General features: G+C 37.4%; 2 protein-coding genes across 6 annotated transcripts in view; one reads left to right on the forward strand and one right to left on the reverse strand.

The window, feature by feature from the left end:
* The window catches only part of LOC133597891 (polyunsaturated fatty acid 5-lipoxygenase-like), a 55,061-nt gene extending 41,128 nt beyond the window's left edge, over positions 1–13,933 (reverse strand). Inside the window, exons 1-10 of the mRNA XM_061950915.1 lie at positions 13,659–13,933; positions 10,374–10,509; positions 10,198–10,308; positions 9,995–10,127; positions 5,935–6,113; positions 3,937–4,010; positions 3,689–3,851; positions 3,523–3,605; positions 1,884–2,074; positions 29–128 (exon numbers count right to left, since the gene is read on the reverse strand). Of these exons, the coding sequence (XP_061806899.1) occupies positions 29–128; positions 1,884–2,074; positions 3,523–3,605; positions 3,689–3,851; positions 3,937–4,010; positions 5,935–6,113; positions 9,995–10,127; positions 10,198–10,308; positions 10,374–10,509; positions 13,659–13,779 (1,291 nt within the window). The 5' untranslated portion in view covers positions 13,780–13,933. The remainder of the gene's footprint in view (positions 1–28; positions 129–1,883; positions 2,075–3,522; positions 3,606–3,688; positions 3,852–3,936; positions 4,011–5,934; positions 6,114–9,994; positions 10,128–10,197; positions 10,309–10,373; positions 10,510–13,658) is intronic.
* A 335-nt stretch (positions 13,934–14,268) lies between these two features.
* The window catches only part of wdfy4 (WDFY family member 4), a 79,949-nt gene continuing 73,064 nt past the window's right edge, over positions 14,269–21,153 (forward strand). For 3 of the 5 annotated variants that reach the window (XM_061951031.1, XM_061951070.1, XM_061951106.1), the window contains exons 1-3: positions 14,269–14,353; positions 16,585–16,705; positions 18,996–19,250. In XM_061951031.1, the coding sequence (XP_061807015.1) occupies positions 16,685–16,705; positions 18,996–19,250 (276 nt within the window). In that variant the 5' untranslated portion in view covers positions 14,269–14,353; positions 16,585–16,684. Of the gene's footprint in view, positions 14,354–15,553; positions 16,481–16,584; positions 16,706–18,995; positions 19,251–21,153 lie in introns of those variants that run through there. The other 2 variants (XM_061951062.1, XM_061951052.1) reach the window with 2 other exon arrangements.

The following is a 21,153-nucleotide window of genomic DNA, read 5'->3' on the forward strand; positions in this document are numbered from 1 at the left end:
ATGAAGAAGAGGAAGAGGCGGTGATTACCCCGGCCGACGCAGCGGTTGAGGAAAAGGCAGTGGTGGTCGTAGTCTTTAATGCACACGTTGCACAGCTTGCAGTGCTTGGTGTGGTCGGGCTGGAACAGCTGGAAAAAGAGACTTGGTCAGGTCTTACTGCAAGGTTCAAAGTGCTTTTATTATTGTCCATTCTTTAACATGTACAAGACATATAAGAACTTGTTAGAATAATTATGTATATATTATTACACTAACTTTAGTATGCTTAAAGTCCATTGCTTTAGTTATTAGTAGAGGCCTGCCGATATTATCGGCTGATAAATGCTTTAAAATGTAATATCGGAAATTATTGGTATCGTTTTTTTTTTATTATCGGTATCGGTTATTTTATTTTTATTTTTTTTTATTAAATTTTTTTTTTATTAAATCAACATAAAAAACACAAGATACACTTACAATTAGTGCACCAACCCAAAAAAACTCCCTCCCCCATTAACACTCATTCACACAAAAGGGTTGTTTCTTTCTGTTATTAATATTCTGGTTCCTACATTATATATCAATATATATCAATACAGTCTGCAAGGGATACAGTCCGTAAGCACACATGATTGTGAGTGCTGCTGGTCCACTAATAGTACTAACCTTTAACAGTTAATTTTACTCATTTTCATTAATTACTAGTTTCAATGTAACTGTTTTTATATTGTTTTACTTTCTTTTTTATTCAAGAAAAAGTTTTTAATTTATTTATCTTACTTTATTAATTTTTTTTAAAAGTACCTTATCTTCACCATACCTGGTTGTCCAAATTAGGCATAATAATGTGTTAATTCCACGACTGTATATATAGCGGTATCGGTTGATATCGGTATCGGTAATTAAGAGTTGGACAATATCGGAATATCAGATATCGGCAAAAAGCCATTATCGGACATCCCTAGCTATTAGCTATCGTGCTCAACTTAGACTTTTCTAATCTATGCAAGTACAAAACTTCTTGTCTGAGGGGTGGCCCCAGCCACAGATGTTATCTTTGTTTTAGCCCGCTAACAGCCAAGGACTTCAAGGACCTCAACCAAGATAAGATGACAGCACGCAGACAAAGCAGAGACTTCAAGGACCTCAACGACGATAATATGACAACACGCAGACGAAACGGGGACAAGGCGAAATCACAAGGCCCCCAGCACATTCCGTCACGTACTGTGCGTCCTGGACCTGCTTTGCATAATATATGTGACCACTCCTTTTAGAGGCGGCCTCAGTGATGTTGACTATGGAACTCTGAATAAAAAGAGGGACGCGGGAGCTGAACCTTAGAGCGTAGGGCGAGACTGTGACTAAGTGTGCAGCTCCATGCGTTCTCCTCATGAGCTAAATTGAACTCTGTCTCTGCATGACTCCTTGCTTCTTGTCTGATTAATAGATGTCATCAGTGTTTGAACCTGACAGAACTGAAATTACGTTTTCGGCACAGTCCCACTAAGAGCAGACATACATTACAGGGAGACAAGAACCGGACCGCCAACCGGTCAGCCACTTAAGGCGCCCCTCAAAAAAGGTGGGAAACAGGTGATATTGGGGAAGGGGGAAAGAGTAAAAAAGGGGTCCAGACTGAGGCCAAGGGAAAAAAAACTCATAGCCATAGCACACATAAACATGTTACATATAATCACAAAACTTGCAATAGAGGGGAGGGAGTAGGAGCCACGGAGGCCGGCTGCAGCTAATTTGGAGGACAGTGCATAGAAAGAGGCTTCAAAAAAAGTGTAGACAAGACAAAGAGAGCAAGCAGGGAGAAGACGGGGGGAGAATGCGACCGCCCTCACCAAGAGCCAAGGCAGAAAGCACTACCACCAGTCTCCAGTAGGACGTCTTACCTCACAGTAGGGACAGAACCTGCGAGGGCTCTGGTTATTCTCCACCAGGTCAGCAACACAAGAGAACCGAGGATCTGCTTCTGTTCTATCCAAAGACCCGGGGTCCTGACTCAGAACCTTGCAGAACAAAGCGAGGACGAGGCAGAAGTGGAACATAGACACCTGGACCAGGACACCGGTCGGCTCAGAACTTTCATTCGGTTAAGGCTGACAGTTTTCACTCTTATATGGCTGATGCTGTTACCATGGGAACAGATAGTGTATTGTTAACCTGGTGCAACACTGCGGCTCTAAAAATACATTCAGCCAGGGATTTAAAAAACAACAACAAAGTTACTTTGTAAAATTGCATTGTGTTTTTAAATGCAACATTGTTGGAATAGGATATACAAATATAGTATACACTACACATCGACCATTTTCGGTGCTGATATTTGTCATTTTGACGTATACCGCATTGGTCTTTTTTTTTTTTTTTTTACAATTACAACTTAATTTATATGATTAATTTATCCATCCATCCATCCATTTTCTACCGCTTGTCCCTTTTGGGGTGGCGGGGGGTGGTGGAGCCTATCTCAGCTGCATTTCCGCCCGAATGCAACTGATTAATTTATATGATATACAATTTATTCTGGAAGAAAAAATATAAAAAATCTTAATTTGTATTTCTGATTCTGATTCTGATTAACTACATCAGCAGATACAATATATACACATGATACCCGTATTTTTTTTCAATTCACATACTTTAGTAGCATTAGACAGGCCTGAGGGGTGGTATAGCTAGGCCGGTAGAGCGGCCGTGCCAGCAACTTGAGGGTTCCAGGTTCGATCCCCGCTTCCGCCATCCTAGTCACTGCCGTTGTGTCCTTGGGCAAGACAATTTACCCACCTGCTCCCAGTGCCACCCACACTGGTTTAAATGTAACTTAGATATTGGGTTTCACTATGTAAAGCGCTTTGAGTCACTAGAGAAAAGCGCTATATAAATATAATTCACTTCACTAAGTGAGCACAATGTGTCCGTCATGTCCTCATGTGTCATGTCTTTTTATTTTTTCGCACTATAATGTGCAATAATGTTATATATGTATATATATATATATATATATATATATATATATATATATATATATATATATATATGCATATGCATGGGTATGTGCATGTGTGTGGATGTATACAAATATATAGATACATATTTTCTCTTTTATATTTTTTTACTATTTATATTATTAAATTATTGTGTATGCACCTTCGAGGATCTGCTCCAATTTCGTTGTTCTTTGAACCTGTTCACTGTAATAATGACAATAAAACTCTATTCTATTCTATACTTGCTATACATCCATGAAGAAATGATGTCAGCCAGCTTGAAAAATATCTCAACTCTAAACTACGCGAAGGAGCCCACAAACGAAACGTGTCAAGTCGCACAAAATGCTCAGCAAGTATCAAAGAGAGACAGACCTCTGAGTGTTTGGCACACTCACTAGCTGTATTGACACTGCACTGATATGTCCGAGGTTCCACTGAATAGCGTCTAAAATATTTAACTACTAATCTAGATAATTTTGGGAAACAAAAATTAAATTTGGCCAACATTGTTGAGCTCACAGTGGGAAAAAAAGGATATTAGCTATTATTTTCCAATAAAAGCAAAGCAGGGAATGAAGCAGTCCGGCCATGAGGGTTCCCAAGTAAATGGGGTTGGGTAACCTGGAAGGGAGATGAAGACGTAACAAGCCGTGAAATATGCTGATAATGTTATCGTACGATGGAAACGCAACGCTTTTCCAAACCTTTGATAGGTGGCCATGCGGTGGTATTGTGTGAAGATGCTTCTGGCAAGCCAGGGGAAGAGTACGCTGCAAAGGAGACCACCGTAACCTCCCATCACGGCTGCTATCAGCAGAATGACGGTTCCGCTCAGGCCGGGGAAAAACAGCGTCCAGTAGTACAAAGCTAGAGTCGGGGGGAAAAAAACAACACAAATAGACAAACATGAACGTACACATTTAGTGTACACAACATGATGACAATTTTTTACCATCAGACTCTTTGGGCTTGTGGTAGATTGGCACGTTCATGTACTGACTCAGTAGTTTGGTGAGCTGTTTATGCCTTCAAAATAAAAGCACATATAGTGAGGCACGTTCATGTACTGACTCAGTAGTTTGGTGAGCTGTTTATCCCTACAAAATAAAAGCACATATAAGAGTGGCACGTTCATGTACTGACTCAGTGGTTTGGTGAGCTCATGATGCCTACAAAATAAAAACAACTAATCGCAATGATGTATATATATATTCACTGGACACTTCATTAAGTACAACATGGTTAAAGGAGCAGCCATTGTAAGGTTCAGTAATACTTTCATGCAGTTTTTGTATTAGATCTTTATGAGAGCCTACATTTATCAACATTACTTACAAAACCCAACACCAGTGAAGTTGGCATGTTGTGTAAATCGTAAATAAAAACAGAATCCTTTTCAACCTATATTCAATTGAATAGACTGCAAAGACAAGATATTTAACGTTCGAACTGGAAAACTTTGTTATTTTTTGCAAATATTAGCTCATTTGGAATTTGATGCCTGCAACATGTTTCAAAAAAGCTGGCACAAGTGGCAAAAAAGACTGAGGAAGTTGAGGAATACTCATTCAAGACTTATTTGGAACATCCCACAGGTGAACAGGCTAATTAAGAACAGGTGGGTGCCACAATTGGGTATAAAAGTAGCTTCCATGAAATGCTCAGTCATTCACAAACAAGGATGGGGCGAGGGTCACCATTTTGTGAAAAAAAGCGTGAGCAAATTGTCCAACAGTTAAAGAACAACATTTCTGAACGAGCTATTGCAAGGAATTTAGGGATTTCACCATCTACGGTCCGTAATATCATCAAAAGGTTCAGAGAATCTGGAGAAATCACTGCACGCAAGCGTTGATATTACGGACCTTCGTTCCTTTAGGCGGTACTGCATCAAAAAGCGACATCAGTGTGTAAAGGATATCACTACATGGGCTCAGGAAAACTTCAGAAAACCACTGTCAGTAACTACAGTTGGTCGCTACATCTGTAAGTGCAAGTTAAAACTCTACTATGCAAAGCGAAAGCCATTTATCAACAACACCCAGAAATGCCGCAGGCTTCGCTGGGCCCGAGCTCATCTAAGATGGACTGATGATACAAAGTGGAAAAGTGTTCTGTGGTCTGACGAGTCCACATTTCAAATTGTTTTTGGAAACTGTGGACGTCGTGTCCTCTGGAACAAAGAGGAAAAGAACCATCCGGAATGTTATAGGCGCAAAGTTGAAAAGCCAGCATCTGTGATGGTATGGGGGTGTATTAGTGCCCAAGGCATGGGTAACTTACACATCTGTGAAGGCACCATTAATGCTGAAAGGTACATACAGGTTTTGGAGCAACATATGTTGCCATCCAAGCAACGTTATCATGAACGCCCCTGCTTATTTCAGCAAGACAATTCCAAGCCACGTGTTACAACAGCGTGGCTTCATAGTAAAAGAGTGCGGGTACTAGACTGGCCTGCCTGTAGTCCAGACCTGTCTCACATTGAAAATGTGTGGCGCATTATGAAGTCTAAAATACGACAACGGAGACCCCCGGACTGTTGAACAACTTAATCTGTACATCAAGCAAGAATGGAAAATAATTCCACCTAAAAAGCTTCAAAAATTGGTCTCCTCAGTTCCCAAACATTTACTGAGTGTTGTTAAAAGGAAAGGCCATGTAACACAGTGGTAAAAATGCCCCTGTGCCAACTTTTTTGCTAAGTGTTGCTGCCATAAAATTCCAAGTTAACGATTATTTGCAAAAAAAATATATGTTTCTCAGTTCAAACATTAAATATCTTGTCTTTGCAGTCTATTCAATTGAATATAAGTTGAAAAGGATTTACAAATCCTTGTATTCTGTTTTTATTTACGAATTACACAACGTGCCAACTTCACTGGTTCTGTACATACTGTATATTAAATGTGTTGGGAATTGACCAACGTATATATTTTTTTGTATTCACCTAAATGTTTTCCCCTGCCTGCTGAGGTCCAGGGGCGTCAGTCCGTTGAAGTTTTTCTCATGAAGCACCCTGCACCCAGCTTTCTGCAGCAGCATCCAGCACACCTCCACGCCGCCCCGCTCTGCTGCAACGTGCAGAGCCGTCCACCCCTGCTGGTCGACGTCATCCGCAGCACAGCGCTGATACACAAAAAGAATGTTTTTGTTTTTAGTTGGTATTTTTTTATGTATTCAATTTGAACCTTTAGAGTAATATGTTAATGACAAACATTATCATGTTTTATGTTTTTTACAAAGACGCTGCACAAATGTAGCCATGTGGGGAAATATATATTCACTAGTATTGCCAGCTATTTAGACCAGGGGTCCCCAAACTACAGCCCGCCAGCATCCAAAATCTGGCCCGCCAGAAGTCCCAAGTTAAAAAAAAAAAAAGTATATATATATATATATATATATATATATATATATATATATATATATATATATATATATATATATATATATATATATCATATTTTCAAAGTTATAAAAACAATTACAATTTTGAGGAATATAAATCTTGAAACAAATATTGAATTATTAGAAAAAATACTCAAAAATATCCAAAATTACTTATCACACACATACAAATTCTGTTTTAATCAACATTTGCGAAGGGTAGAAATATATTGCGGGCAAAAGCTGTGTAGTTACCCCACTATGAAAAATATGATCATTGAGATTATTGTTTGAATTCAGCCCTCTTTCAAATGAATATGGTGAATATTTTTTTTATCGCTTATATCTTTGACATTCTTTTGCAATTTCCTTAACTCATTCGGACATTTTTAAATACAAAAAACAATCTAAAAAATATTGAAAAACCACTTATTTAAATATAAAATTATTTTCAGAATTATTTAAAAAAAACCAGTTGTTTTAATACTGAAAACAATATTACATTATCATTAAAATATGAAATTATTTTTGAAAATACATACAAATTATGTTTTACTGAATATTTGTGGAGGGTATAAATACATTTTGGGCAAAAACTGTGTATTCAAAATATTCAGAAAAATGTGTTCAGTGAGATTTGTGTGTTTAAATTCAGCCATATTTCAAATAAAATGGCAAATATGCATTTTATTATTATTATTATTATTATTTATTTATTTATTATTAATTATACCTTCTTCTTACCTATTTTCCTGTTACAATTAAAAATATATACTATTTAAAAATATTGAAAACGACAATTATATACATATATGTGAGATTTTGTCAAAATTATTTAAAAAACAATATTTTAAAACAAAGAAAATAATATAAAATGATTACAAAATATTATTACCTTTTTTCAAAATTACTTATCAAACACCTACAAATTCAGTTGTACTCACTATTCGTGGAGAATAAATACATCTGGGTAAAAAAGTGTGTATTTACCCCACTCTGGAAAACATGATCATTTAAATTATTGTGTATAATGAAAATGGCGAATATATTTTACTTTAATAAATAATATATTTTATTGTATTTTGCCATTTTCTTTACCTATTTTCAACACTTAAAAAGAAATCAATAAAACATTATTTTATAAAATATTACAAACATTATTCAATTGTCAAAAATATATTACATTATTTGAAAAATATTGAAAACAATATGAAATTATTATAACAATATCATTTAAATTACAATTTAAATGATATTGTTATAATAATTTCATATTGTTTTCAATAATAATTAATATTGTTTTCAATATCATTTAAATAAAAATTTAAATGATATTGTTATAGTAATTTCATATTGTTTTCAATATTTTTCAAATAATGTAATATTTAAAAAATATTGAAAACAATATTACTTTTTTTTTTAATATTATAACAACTTTGAAAATATATAAAAAAAATATAAACAATATTAAATTATCATAAAATATTATTACATTATCTTCTAAATTACTTATTAAACATATACACATTCTGTTTTACTAGATAGTGTATTTGTGGAGGTTATAATTACATTTTTGGCAAAAGCTGTGTACTTTCCCCACTCTTAAAAAATATGATCAGTGTATCGTTTGAATTCAGCCATCTTTCAAATGAAAATGGCAAATATATACATATATTTTTAATATTTATATCTTCTACAATACGTTGCCATTTTCTTTACCTATTTTGTATTTAAAAAAAAAAAAAAACATGGAATATTTTTATAAATGTTTAAAAAAATAATTACATTAATATAAAACATTACAATATTTTCAAAATTATTCTAAAAGACTATAAAAAATAAAATAAAAATATTAAAACCAATATTAAATGATTACGAAAATACTACATCAATCAATCAATCAATGTTTATTTACATAGCCCTAAATCACAGGTGTCTCAAAGGGCTGCACAAGCCACAACGACATCCTCGGTACAGAGCCCACATAAGGGCAAGGAAAAACTCACCCCAGTGGGACGTCGATGTGAATGACTACATAATTTCCTAAATTAAAGTACTTATTAAACATACACATTCTGTTTTACTCATTATCTATGGAAGTTATAAATACAATTGGGTCAAACTGTGTACTACCACATTATTAAAAAATAAGATCAGTAAGATTATTGTGCTTAAATTCAGCCATCTTTCAACAAAGTTAGCAAACAAACTAAATCTTTCAAATTAAGTCTTTTCACTTTGGTTTGCTTATTATTTTCTTTCTCTTTTGACTATGCATACATTATTAAGTCTAATGTGTCTGTAAACAACTGTCAGCGACAGAAACAGATGTGTCGCACCAATCTAAAGTGCATGCAGAGTTAGATAAAGCTGCTGGACGCTGACAACTTACAGTATCATACTTCAACTGTCATCTTGTTGAGTTTGTAAAAAAAAACTACAACACGAGGTTGTCATGTATGGGGGGGGTCACATCTTTCTGCGGGGTTCGTTCTCCCGGGATGCAGACGGACTACTCCGGACAAGGCGTGCAGGTAGGAACATGATTTAATTTTTAAAAATCAAAGACGTACCAAAAACAGAAAACAAGCAGAAGGAAAAACGTGCCAATTGCACGTGAAGCTAAGGTACAAACTAGCACAGGAAACATAAACTAGGAGACAAGAAATACTAACGTAACCTGTTGCGTATGGCAAACAATGAAGCCAGACTGAGCGTAGCGAAAGAGGTGAATAAATAGCTCTCTGATTAGTGGTCGACAACAGGTGAGCGTGCCGACCACTAACCAGAGGCAGGTGAACCCAAATAATCCCCATGGAAACGAAAACAAACCCAGAGGTGCACAAACAGGAACTAAGGGAGTCCAAAACTAACAGAAAATAACAAAACATGATCCAAGCCACAGATCATGACAGAGGTTGTTCTGTTAATTAAAATTATTTTCTGACTTGAATTAAGAGAAATAAGAGACTTGGTTAACTGAACAGAGGCTTTAATTGCAGCATTGTAGGCCACAGTAGGAAGGGGATTCATATGGCCCTCATTCATCACGGTTTACCTGACACATGAAACTAGGGCTGCAACAACTAATCGATTAAAATCGATTATAAAAATAGTTGGCGATTAATTTAGTCATCGATTTGTTGGATCTATGCTATGCGCATGCGCAGAGGCTACTTCTTTTTTTTTTTAAACTTTTATTTATAAACTGCCACATTTACAAACAGCTGAGAAACAATAATCAAAATAAGTATGGTGCCAGTATGCTGTTTTTTTTCAATAAAATACTGGAAAGGATAGAAATGTAGTTTGTCTCTTTTATCCGATAATTAATCGATTAATCGAAGTAATAATCGACAGATTAATCGATGATCAAATTAGTTGTTAGTTGCAGCCCTACATGAAACGTGACAAATTGGGGGAGAGGGCAATTCCAACTTTGACCACGGCGTCAGTTGCTATGTAGAGTGGCGCTTTCCATCATTTTCAGCACTGCATTGCAAAATGAACCTACCGGTACCTCTTTCTCTTACGCGAGATCCACCCAGGAATGGGGTCATATGAGTCTTATGAGAACTTGCCTTTTTATTTGGACGGTAAGAATAAAAAAGGTTGACTACCTGTTGTTTGAGAAGGTACTGGACCATATCTGTGTTGCCTGTAGATGCTGCAAGGTGGAGGGGCGTCACCCGGTGCATGTCTGTGTCCGTGAAACGCAGCATTTCCGTCTCCCACAAATAGTGCACCGCAATGCTGGGGAAACATAACGCAAAGTCGGCGCGTGTATGAAACGTCCAGTTGTGACAAGATGGACCTGACTCACATGCTGCCTCCAGTCACCGCATGGTGCAAAGCCGATTTTCCTTGCAGATCTACGAGGCGCAGATCAGCTCCGTGCTGCATCATTTTATGAATGATGTAAACGTTTCCCTGCCTATCGGAAGACGACGCCATGGTTAGACGTTAAAGAGACGCAAAGTAAACATCAGCGGCAAGTACCTGCATGCAAAGTGAAACGCCGTCTGTCCCGCGTCGCACGCCAGGTTGGGGTCAGCGGCGTTGCTGAGGAAAAGGTCGACCAGTGCAGAGTTGCCATGCAGGGCAGCATAGTGGAGCGGAGTAAAACCGCCCCAGCCTGGATCAAAGGAAATAAATGCACCAATTTGGTTAGAGTGTCCGCCCTGAGTTCGGTAGGTTGTGAGTTCAAACCCCGGCCGAGTCATACCAAAGACTATAAAAATGGGACCCATTACCTCCCTGCTTGGCACTCAGCATCAAGGGTTGGAATTGGGGGTTAAATCCCCAAAAATGATTCCCGGGCGCGGCCACCGCTGCTGCTCACTGCTCCCCTCACCTCCCAGCGGGTGACCAAGAGTGATAGGTCAAATGCAGAGAATAATTTCGCCACACTTCGTGTGTGTGTGACAATCATTGGTACTTTAACTTTAACTTTAAAGATGTCTGCCCTCGAAATTATGTATTACAGTAAGCAGGTGAAGTCAAAAATCTGACTTTGTGGAGGCTGAGATGAGGGTAATTCAGGGTTTACCTTCCAAAAAAAAAGAGTCAGTTACCTAAAATTAACTTGCTCGCTGGCAGATTTTCTTGAATAAACCCAACGTTTTTTTCATGACCAACGTGAAACGAGCTGTCAGACATGATATCTTTGTGCATTTGTAAACAATAGATACAAAAACCAAAATGATTCCTATAGATGTATGTCGGGTGAGGATTTTGAGTTCATGTTTAGTTGAATAGTTGAATTTAAAATATCCTAGATTTTAGATATTAAATATTTTTTGGATGTTTGGACACCTCATTCAATGAGTTTTCTTTATTTCCATGACTATTTACATTTGTAGATTGTCACTGAAGGCATCAAAACTATGAATGAACACATGTGGAGTTATGTACTTAAAAAAAGGTGAAATAACTGAAAACATGTTTTAGTTTCTTCAAAATAGCCACCCTTTGCTCTGATTACTGTTTCGCACACTCTTGGCATTCTCTCGATGAGCTTCAAGAGGTAGTCACCTGAAATGGTTTTCACTTCACTGCCGTGCTTTAAGCTCAATGTTGAAGAATATGCTTAACAAACTCCCCAAAAACATAAAAAAATCTGTGATGTGATGAAGCCACAATATTTAAAGCTTGTTGTGATTTGATTTAAGCTATAAACATTATATAATATAAACAGTAAATCGACTTGAACCTGGCCAGAGACGGACGGTGCTTCACGGTGTCTTGGCTGAATGAGCAGGTATGAGACACCTATGTCTCCTTGAATGCATCCTCGCTCATCCATGCGGACTGGACACTGGCGGTGAGTTGGTGGGCGGCCGAGGGTGGAGTTGGCTCTTTTGTTTGCTTTGTTGGGTCTGCTCCTGTCTCTGGCCATGCCCCCCCACGCTCTCCCATCCCTGCAGACAATGACGTGGAACACCGCAGAGGCCACCAAAGTGTATATGTATTTTTTTGTTGTTGTTGTTTTACTTTTGTAGCTGTATGTAGAAATGTCTGGTTGCATCAGTTCTGCTCTTTTCATGTCTTTTAATGTCCTTTGTGATGTTTGATGTTTCCCTCTTACACACATGCTTATGTGTGCTATGACAATGAGTGTGTGTGTGTGTGTCCCCCCCCCCCCCCGGCCCCAGTCTGGACCCCCTCTCCACGGGCCCAGGTTTAGACTGAATTCACCCCCGTACAAATTGATGGATTACTTGCTTTGAAATCGTAACTCAAGGTGACAAGCAGATATTTAAGTATTGTTATTTTTACAAACTATCATATGGTATATAATAATTAGCGGCGCTAAAAAAATATTTTTTTTTATCACATTCGAATCCCAATTTTTTTTTGTAATTTTCAAAAATCAAATTTTTTTTTTTGGCCGAATTTGTTAAAAATGGCCAAATCTGGCCAAATCTATGCTTACTTGGTGCATGTATGTGTCATACGTCAGCAACCAAAAGGAGGTTTTGTAACCTGTAAGCCAGGGGTGTCAAACTCATTTTAGACCGGGGGCCACAAGGAGAAAAATCTACTCCCAAGTGGGCCGGACTGGTAAAATCACGGCACGATAACTTAAAAATAAAGACAACTTCGGATAGTTTTCTTTGTTTAAAAATAGAACAAGCACATTCTGAAAATGTACAAATCATAATGTTGTTACACTTACATGTTGCGGTTATTAGTATTCTATCTTTATTTGTCATTATTTATATTTTCTGAATAAATGATGTGATAATGTTCATCAGTCAACTCATTGGTGTTCATTTTCAAACTATCAAGATAAAAAAATATCAAAATCAAATTACAGTATGTTATTTATGTGGTTTGCTCATTTTCCTCGACCGGTGCACTAACATCATGTGTTTTTTGTTTTTTTTACACATGTAGCATCATCTACAAAGATACAAATATTTGCTATTGCGACATCTGGTGGACACATTTAGAACAGCTGTTTCTTTCATTCAAAAATGTCGGCTCATTTTTATACTTAGCAAACCTTATGCCGCGGGCCGGATAAAACCTGTTCGGGCCGGACCAGGCCCGCGGGACGTACGTCTAACACCCCTGCTGTAAGCTGTTTCGTTAAGGTGTTGTTGTTATTCTACCAAAGAGTAAAGGAAACCAAATTTCTAGATATACTGATTGATGATACATTTAACTGGAAAGCTCATGTAAAAAATATACAACATAAAGTAGCAAGAAACACGTCAATAATGAATAAAGCAAAACATGTTCTAGGGATTTTATATCAAATCCCCTGACAAGCAGGGAAACCTATGAAACAGACAGGGATGAAATAGCCTCTGTGTTTTTTCCTGACCTAACGTATATATATATATATATATATATATATATATATATATATATATATATATATATATATATATATATATATATATATATATATATATATATACGGCAAAATAACCTAGTTTGCCTATGAAAACATCACCGAATATTATTAATCCCTACTGCACACTAGAAATGATAAATAAAAGAAGAAATTTGGAACACTATTATGCAGGATTTGCTTACCTGGGGGATATATATATATATATATATATGTTTGTGTGTATGTATATGTATATATATATATATATATATATATATATATATATATATATATATATATATATATATATATATATATATATGGGAAAATAACCTAGTTTACCTATGAAAACATCACTGAATATTATTAATTCAGACTGCACACTAGAAATGATAAACAAAAGAAGAAATGTGGAACACTATGATGCAGGATTTGCTTACCTTTCTCCCTGAGGATCAATTTGTCACTTTCAATGAAGAGTGCACATTGTTCAATGTTTCCTGTCTGTATAAAGTCAAATATGTCTTCGTCATCCAGGGAGCATGAAGGCACCGGATGCATTATCGTGGCTTCGCGTGCACAATTGGCCTTATTTCCCAATCACAGGTGAAACATGAGACAATTAGCATCTCAGTCGATGTGTTGCTCGCTCGTTTTGGAAATAATAAACAATATTTGGCTACACGCAGAAGGCAGAGCCTCGCATAACGGTACAGTATGCCGTCCAAATACTGACCACGCCCTAGCCGTCTGATTGGTCAAACCCGTTCACATGTCAGTGACGTAATGAATGAACTGAGCTGGATGCCGAGATAACAGGAAATAGAAATTAAACGACTAAATTTGCACGTCGAATAAAAACATGTTAATGCGGAATATTATGTATCCTTATCAATGTTGTTTTAAATGTACCAAATTATTTATGTTGATAGGGAGCGGTATATGATTTTTCCCAATGTGGGATAAATAAAATAAATGTCTATCCTACATCATATATTCCTCTAGGTGGCGGTAATGCGCTTCAACACGTGTTCGCTGCCATCGAATTCACACGGACAAGTTTAAGCTAGGTAGCTGACAGCAACATGGCATTTAAACAACTGGAGCGGTTATTTAATACAGTTAGAGCAAATAGGTAAAATATAAGCACATTGCTCCACATACTGTAACTTTTAAAATGGTTTTTGCATCCTGAAAGTGGAAATACATATAGACAATGTATGACTCTCGCAAATGCAGGTGACGTATTGTTTGTCGTCGTCATAAAATATCGCCGCATCGGGAAATAGTTGCTTATGCTCCGGATTTAATTTTTATAATTGCTATACAAACTAAAAATATCACGCAACTATGACGACTATTTAAAAACATGTTTTACTTTGCGTCTTCGAAAGCCTTTTGTGTTTTCTGGCCATTTTCGGCTGATAGTACTATAGCGTTAGCCCGCTAGATGGCACTGTTTGTCATGTTTGTGACGTTCACTTACCTCTTCATTGTGGGATTTCATAAACAGGATGCCGGAGAGGGTGGGATGCTGATATATTTTTCGGTAGATTATTTGAAGAAAGGGGAAAACATCCTGGGAATAGGGTGTGCTTGTTTAATACGGCATTTCCCTCCAAATTGTTGTACTCCGTTATTAAGGCTAAGGCTACTTTACAGGTGCCCTACACTGGCCTATCTGATTCCTAGCAGGTGACGTATGGTTTGTTACGTCATAAAATATCGCCGCATCGGGAAATAATTGCTTATGCTCCGGATTTTAATTCGTATAATTGCTGTACATTCTAAAAAAAATCACCCAACTATGACGACTATTTAAAAAAATAAGTTTTACTTTGCGTCTTCGGAAGCCTTTTGTGGTTTTTAGCTATTTTTAGGCTGATAGTACTATAGCGTTGGCCCACTAGTTGGCACTGTTGGTCATGTTTGTGACGTTCACATACCTCTTCATTGTGGGATTTCATAAACAGGATGCTGTAAGAGGGTGGGATGCTGATATATTTTTCGGTAGATTATTTGAAGAAAGGGGAAAACATCCTGGGAATAGGGTGTGCTTGTTTTATACGGCATTTCCCCTCCAAATTTTTGTACTCCGTTATTAAGGCTATGGCTACTTTACAGGTGCCCTACACTGGCAAAATATCGCCGCATCGGGAAATAATTGCTTATGCTACGGATTTTAATTCGTATAATTGCTGTACATTCTAAAAAAAATCACCCAACTATGACGACTATTTAAAAAAAAAAGTTTTACTTTGCGTCTTCGGAAGCCTTTTGTGGTTTTTAGCTATTTTTAGGCTGATAGTACTGTAGCGTTGGCCCACTAGTTGGCACTGTTGGTCATGTTTGTGACGTTCACATACCTCTTCATTGTGGGATTTCATAAACAGGATGCTGTAAGAGGGTGGGATGCTGATATATTTTTCGGTAGATCATTTGAAGAAAGGGGAAAACATCCTGGGAATAGGGTGTGCTTGTTTTATACGGCATTTCCCCTCCAAATTTTTGTACTCCGTTATTAAGGCTATGGCTACTTTACAGGTGCCCTACACTGGCAAAATATCGCCGCATCGGGAAATAATTGCTTATGCTACGGATTTTAATTTGTATAATTGCTGTACAATCTAAAAAAATCACCCAACTATGACGACTATTTAAAAAAAAAAGTTGTACTTTGCGTCTTCGAAAGCCTTTTGTGGTGTTTGGCTATTTTTCGGCTGATAGTACTATAGCGTTGGCCCGGTAGATGGCACTGTTGCTCATGTTTGTGACGTTCACTTATCTCTTCATTGTGGGATTTCATAAACAGGATGCTGTTAGAGGGTGGGATGCTGATATATTTTTAGGTAGATTATTTGAAGAAAGGGGAAAACATCCTCTGAATAGGGTGTGCTTGTTTTATACGGTATTTTTGTACTCTGTTATTATGGCTAAGGCTACTTTACAGGTGCCCTACACTGGCCTATCAGATTCCTAAAAATCTGTGTGTATATTCTAGTATATTTGTGTCTTTCTTGCAATTAAATGTATTTTCCCAGCAGTTCTATTCACAAATTTAGAACATATATCTAATATACTTTAATTGGAAGCTACATGAGCTACATTGTGATCATTATGAGTCATAATATATATCAGCTAGCCTCGTACAACTCTATAAAAAGCATTAAGAGTGGGAGGGCCTCATCCAAACAGCCCAACAACACATTTTCACTTCTGCTTCTCTGGGGAAGTAAGAAGGCACATGACTTGATCAGCTAATGTGAGTAACTGCTTGTTCAAAGTTCACTCTATATGCTGCAGATTAGTGAGGGCGGGCTCTTTTACAGCAGCACGGCACAGTAAGCGGCAGTCATGTTTTTGCAGGTCTCCGCTTGCCTTTGCTCCTGACATGGGAACGTGGACAGAGTAGGAACTCATCTGGACCTCCACAAGACACTTCACACTGCTCTGTTAAGACGCACACATGGCTCTCCCACTGACAAAGGTAAGACGTTTCTGAAATTGTGCATGTGGACAGCTGAAGGAAATGTGTTCACACACACACACACACACACACACACGCACACACACACTGGAACAGAAGCTTCTCACATGAAAGATGTTAAAGAATCAATGCATTTGTGAGGAATGTGAGCTGCCTTTATAGTCCATCACCACTATTTGTAAATCACATGCCTGTTAACAGAAAAGGATCTGAGTGACAACTTTATCGCAGACGGGGGTCGAAGTTTTCGGTTGATTAGGTTTTTAAAAATATATACATATTTTTAATATTCCCGCAGTTTTACCACACATGTAAATGCCTTTAAATACACACTAACAAAAATCCAACTCACTGTAGTGTAGTTTAGAAATGCTAGTGGAATGGCAACCGTATGGTTTTACTTTTGCTCTGCGCACATAACTCTGCTGCATTCAAAGAACCTTTATTAATGTTCAAAACAGCGGCGTTACAGTTTTTAAAGACAGGAGAGGTTTAACACCCAGTAGGTGAAATAATAAATATAAAAATTATGTACCGTATTTTTCCGCACTATAAGGCGCACCTAAAAACCTCAAATTTTCTCAAAAGCTGACAGTGCGCCTTATAATCCGGTGCGCCTTATATATGGACCAATATTGAGCCACAACAGGTCTCGCAACCCCAGCATCTACTGTAGCATCTATTCTATGCGCCTTATAATACGGTGCGCCTTATATATGAACAACGTTTTAAAATAGGCCATTCATTGAAGGTGCGCCTTATAATCCGGTGCGCCTTATAGTGCGGAAAATACGGTAAGTATAATAATGATGTTTTATTATTATCGACTGATGAAAATCCTACACAAATCAGCTAATCTCTACCGTACACTATAAAGTAAAACTACTTAGCATGACTAATTGATTTTGTTGTTATATTCATGGTATCATTTACGATAGCTAGTGATTAGCGCTCTAGTTTCCAGCTATCAATTCGCGGCAAGCAATCAGCACACCAGTTGCCAACTAGCTACTTATTAGCAGCGCTATGCCGTGTTATTTGAATATCTTAGTATTGCACAATAAGAAGTTACCTTGAGGACCTGTTCAATTTAAAATGGCAACCGTATGGTTTTACTTTTGCATTGAGCACATAACTCTGGTGCGTTCAAGGAACCTTGATTAATGTTCAAAACAGCGGCGTTACAGTTTTTAATGACAGGAGAGGTTTATAAATAATAAAAAAATATAACAATTATAAGTATAATAATTATGTATTATTATCTACTGATGAAAATCCTACACAAATCAGCTAAGCTCTACCTTACACTATAAAGTAAAAGGAAAACTACTTAGCATGACTACCGTATTTTTCGGAGTATAAGTCGCTCTGGAGTATAAGTCGCTGAATAAGTGTACGTTATATGAGGCATAAATAACCAACTGAGAACGTGCCTGGTATGTTAACGTAACATATTATGGTAAGAGTCATTCAAATAACTATAACATATAGAACATGCTATACGTTTACCAAACAATCTGTCACTCCTAATCGCTAAATCCCATGAAATCTTATACGTCTAGTCTCTTACGTGAATGAGCTAAATAATATTCTTTGATATTTTACGGTAATGTGTTAATAATTTCACACATAAGTCGCACCTGAGTATAAGTCGCACCCCCGGCCAAACTATGAAAAAAACTGCGACTTATAGTTTGAAAAATACGCTAATTGATTTTATTATATTCATGTTAGCATTTACGATAGCTAGTGATTAGCGTTCTAGTTTCCAGCTATGAATTCACAGCAAGCAATCAGCGCACCAGGTGCCAGTTAGCTAGCGATTACCAGCGCTCTGCTGTGTTATTTGGATATCTTAGTATTGCACAATAAGAAGTTACCTTGAGGACCTGTTAAATTTAAAGTACAATTTTTATACAGGTTGGGCGTCCCCGCTCCATCTCTTTATCAATTTTGGGGGGTGCTTGACCTGGAAAACGTTGAAGACCCCTGCTCTAAATGACAACACATGACGCTACCACACCAATACTAGTTGAGGCTAGGAAATGACTGAAGCTGTATTAAATTTGATGATTGGGGTGATTAAAAATGACATTTACGGTCATTTTGTGCTTCCACGTGCCTTAATTTTAATTCATTGAGCGACTCAAAAAAACAACAACCTGTTTACATGGCTTCAGGGGGTAACACATCAATTTGTACAAAGTGAAGTGTTTAAAGTAGAGATAATTTCTCTAATTAGATGCGAGAGGCTGCGGATTTCTAAACGTTGTCTATGTCTCCCGTCCAGGATGAAAGCATAAAAGGGGAGAGGATCAATAAAGAAACAGGGGAGCTGAGTGCTTCGGGGGAGTTGTCCGTCTCTTTGGAGTTGGACAAGAAGAAAGCAGAGGCCTCCTCAGACCCTCTACCCTCTGAGTTGCTCCGAAAACAACTCCAAGAACTTGAGAGTCACCAATGCTCAAGTTTGACCCACAATGGGGACTCTATCCCTTTAGGGCAAAGGTGGGAGTGTCTGGTCAGAGTCCTGCCTCTCTATATACAGGTACCGCAACTCTTTCCTTAATCTTCTTTATCTTGAATCAGACACCGTCAATATGGAATGTACAGCTTTGGTTTGTGAGCATCACTGCAAAGGTTGATGGGACAAGTCAAGATCCTGGGAAGGTTTAGGATAACAGGAGGTGACATTCACATGTTTGCCGTTGAGTAATGTCAATGTGCTCTGTGGATTTATCTTGACTGTTAGCTCAGCTGTCGCATGAAATTCAAAAGCCTCTGGTATTGTTGTTAAAGAAGTGTGTAGATACAGTTGTGGTCAAAAGTTTACATACACTTGTAAAGAACATAATGTCATGGCTGTCTTGAGTTTCCAATAATTTGTACAACTCTTAATTTTTTGTGATAGAGTGATTGGAGCACATACTGTACTTGTTGGTCACAAAAAACATTCATGAAGTTTGGTTCTTTTATGAATTTATTATGGGTCTACTGAAAATGTGACCAAATCTGTTGGGTCAACAGTATACATACAGCAATGTTAATACTTGGTTACATGTCCCTTGGCAAGTTTCACTGCAACAAGGCTCTATTGGTAGCCACCCACAAGCTTCTGGTTGAATTTTTGACCACTCCTCCTGACAAAATTGGTGCAGTTCAGATACATTTGTTGGTTTTCTGACATGGACTTGTTTCTTCAGCATTGTCCACACGTCAGGACTTTGGGAAGGCCATTCTAAAACCTTAATTCTAGCCTGATTTAGCCATTCCTTTACCACTTTTGACGTGTGTTTGGGGTCATTGTCCTATTGGAACACCAAACTGCGCCCAAGACCCAACCTCCGGGTTGATGATTTTAGGTTGCCCTGAGGTAATCCTACTTTTTCATTGTCCCATTTACTCTCTGTAAAGCACCAGTTCCATTGGCAGCAAAATCTGACCACAGAACTTTCCTCCAGAAGGTCTTATCTTTGTCCATGTGATGTAAAATGAAACAAAATTTAGCTGTTTGGCCACAATACCCAGCAATATGTTTCAAGGTGAAACGGTGAGGCCTTTAATCCCAGGAACACCATTCCTACCGTCAAGCATGGTGGTGGTAGTATTAGGCTCTGGGCCTGTTTTGCTGCCAATGGAACTGGTGCTTTACAGAGAGTAAATGGGACAATGAAAAAGGAGGATTACCTCCAAATTCTTCAGTACATGTAGCATCATCTACAACACAACCTGTGAATTTCATGAATCACACATGAAGTTAGAAGGGGATACATGTTATTTCAGCATATTTATGTACGCCCAGATGTGTCCCCAGTCTTCTATCTTAGCCAAGCACATAGCTCCGCCCCCTCTGAAGTCATGCGCACTCCTGCGGCAGGGGATACAAAGAATTGCTATAACGACATCCAGTGGACACATTTAGAAGAGCAGTTTCTTTCATTCAAAAATTTCAGCTAATTTTTATACTTACCAAAATCATCTCGCAGGCCGGCAGCAGGAGGGGATAGACAGATGAAGGTAAAACAGGAAGAAAGAAAGGAATATTGTGGTGACAAGCACAAGATAAACGATATATACGGTATATATATATATATATATATATATATATATATATATATATATATATATATATATATATATATATATACTGTGTATATATACTGTGTATATATACTGTGTATATATATATATACAGGTAAAAGCCAGTAAATTAGAATATTTTGAAAAACTTGATTTATTTCAGTAATTGCATTCAAAAGGTGTAACTTGTACATTATATTTATTCATTGCACACAGACTGATGCATTCAAATGTTTATTTCATTTAATTTTGATGATTTGAAGTGGCAACAAATGAAAATCCAAAATTCCGTGTGTCACAAAATTAGAATATTACTTAAGGCTAATACAAAAAAGGGATTTTTAGAAATGTTGGCCAACTGAAAAGTATGA

Source organism: Nerophis lumbriciformis, linkage group LG02, assembly GCF_033978685.3.
Source record: "Nerophis lumbriciformis linkage group LG02, RoL_Nlum_v2.1, whole genome shotgun sequence".
NCBI classification, from domain to species: Eukaryota; Metazoa; Chordata; class Actinopteri; order Syngnathiformes; family Syngnathidae; genus Nerophis; species Nerophis lumbriciformis.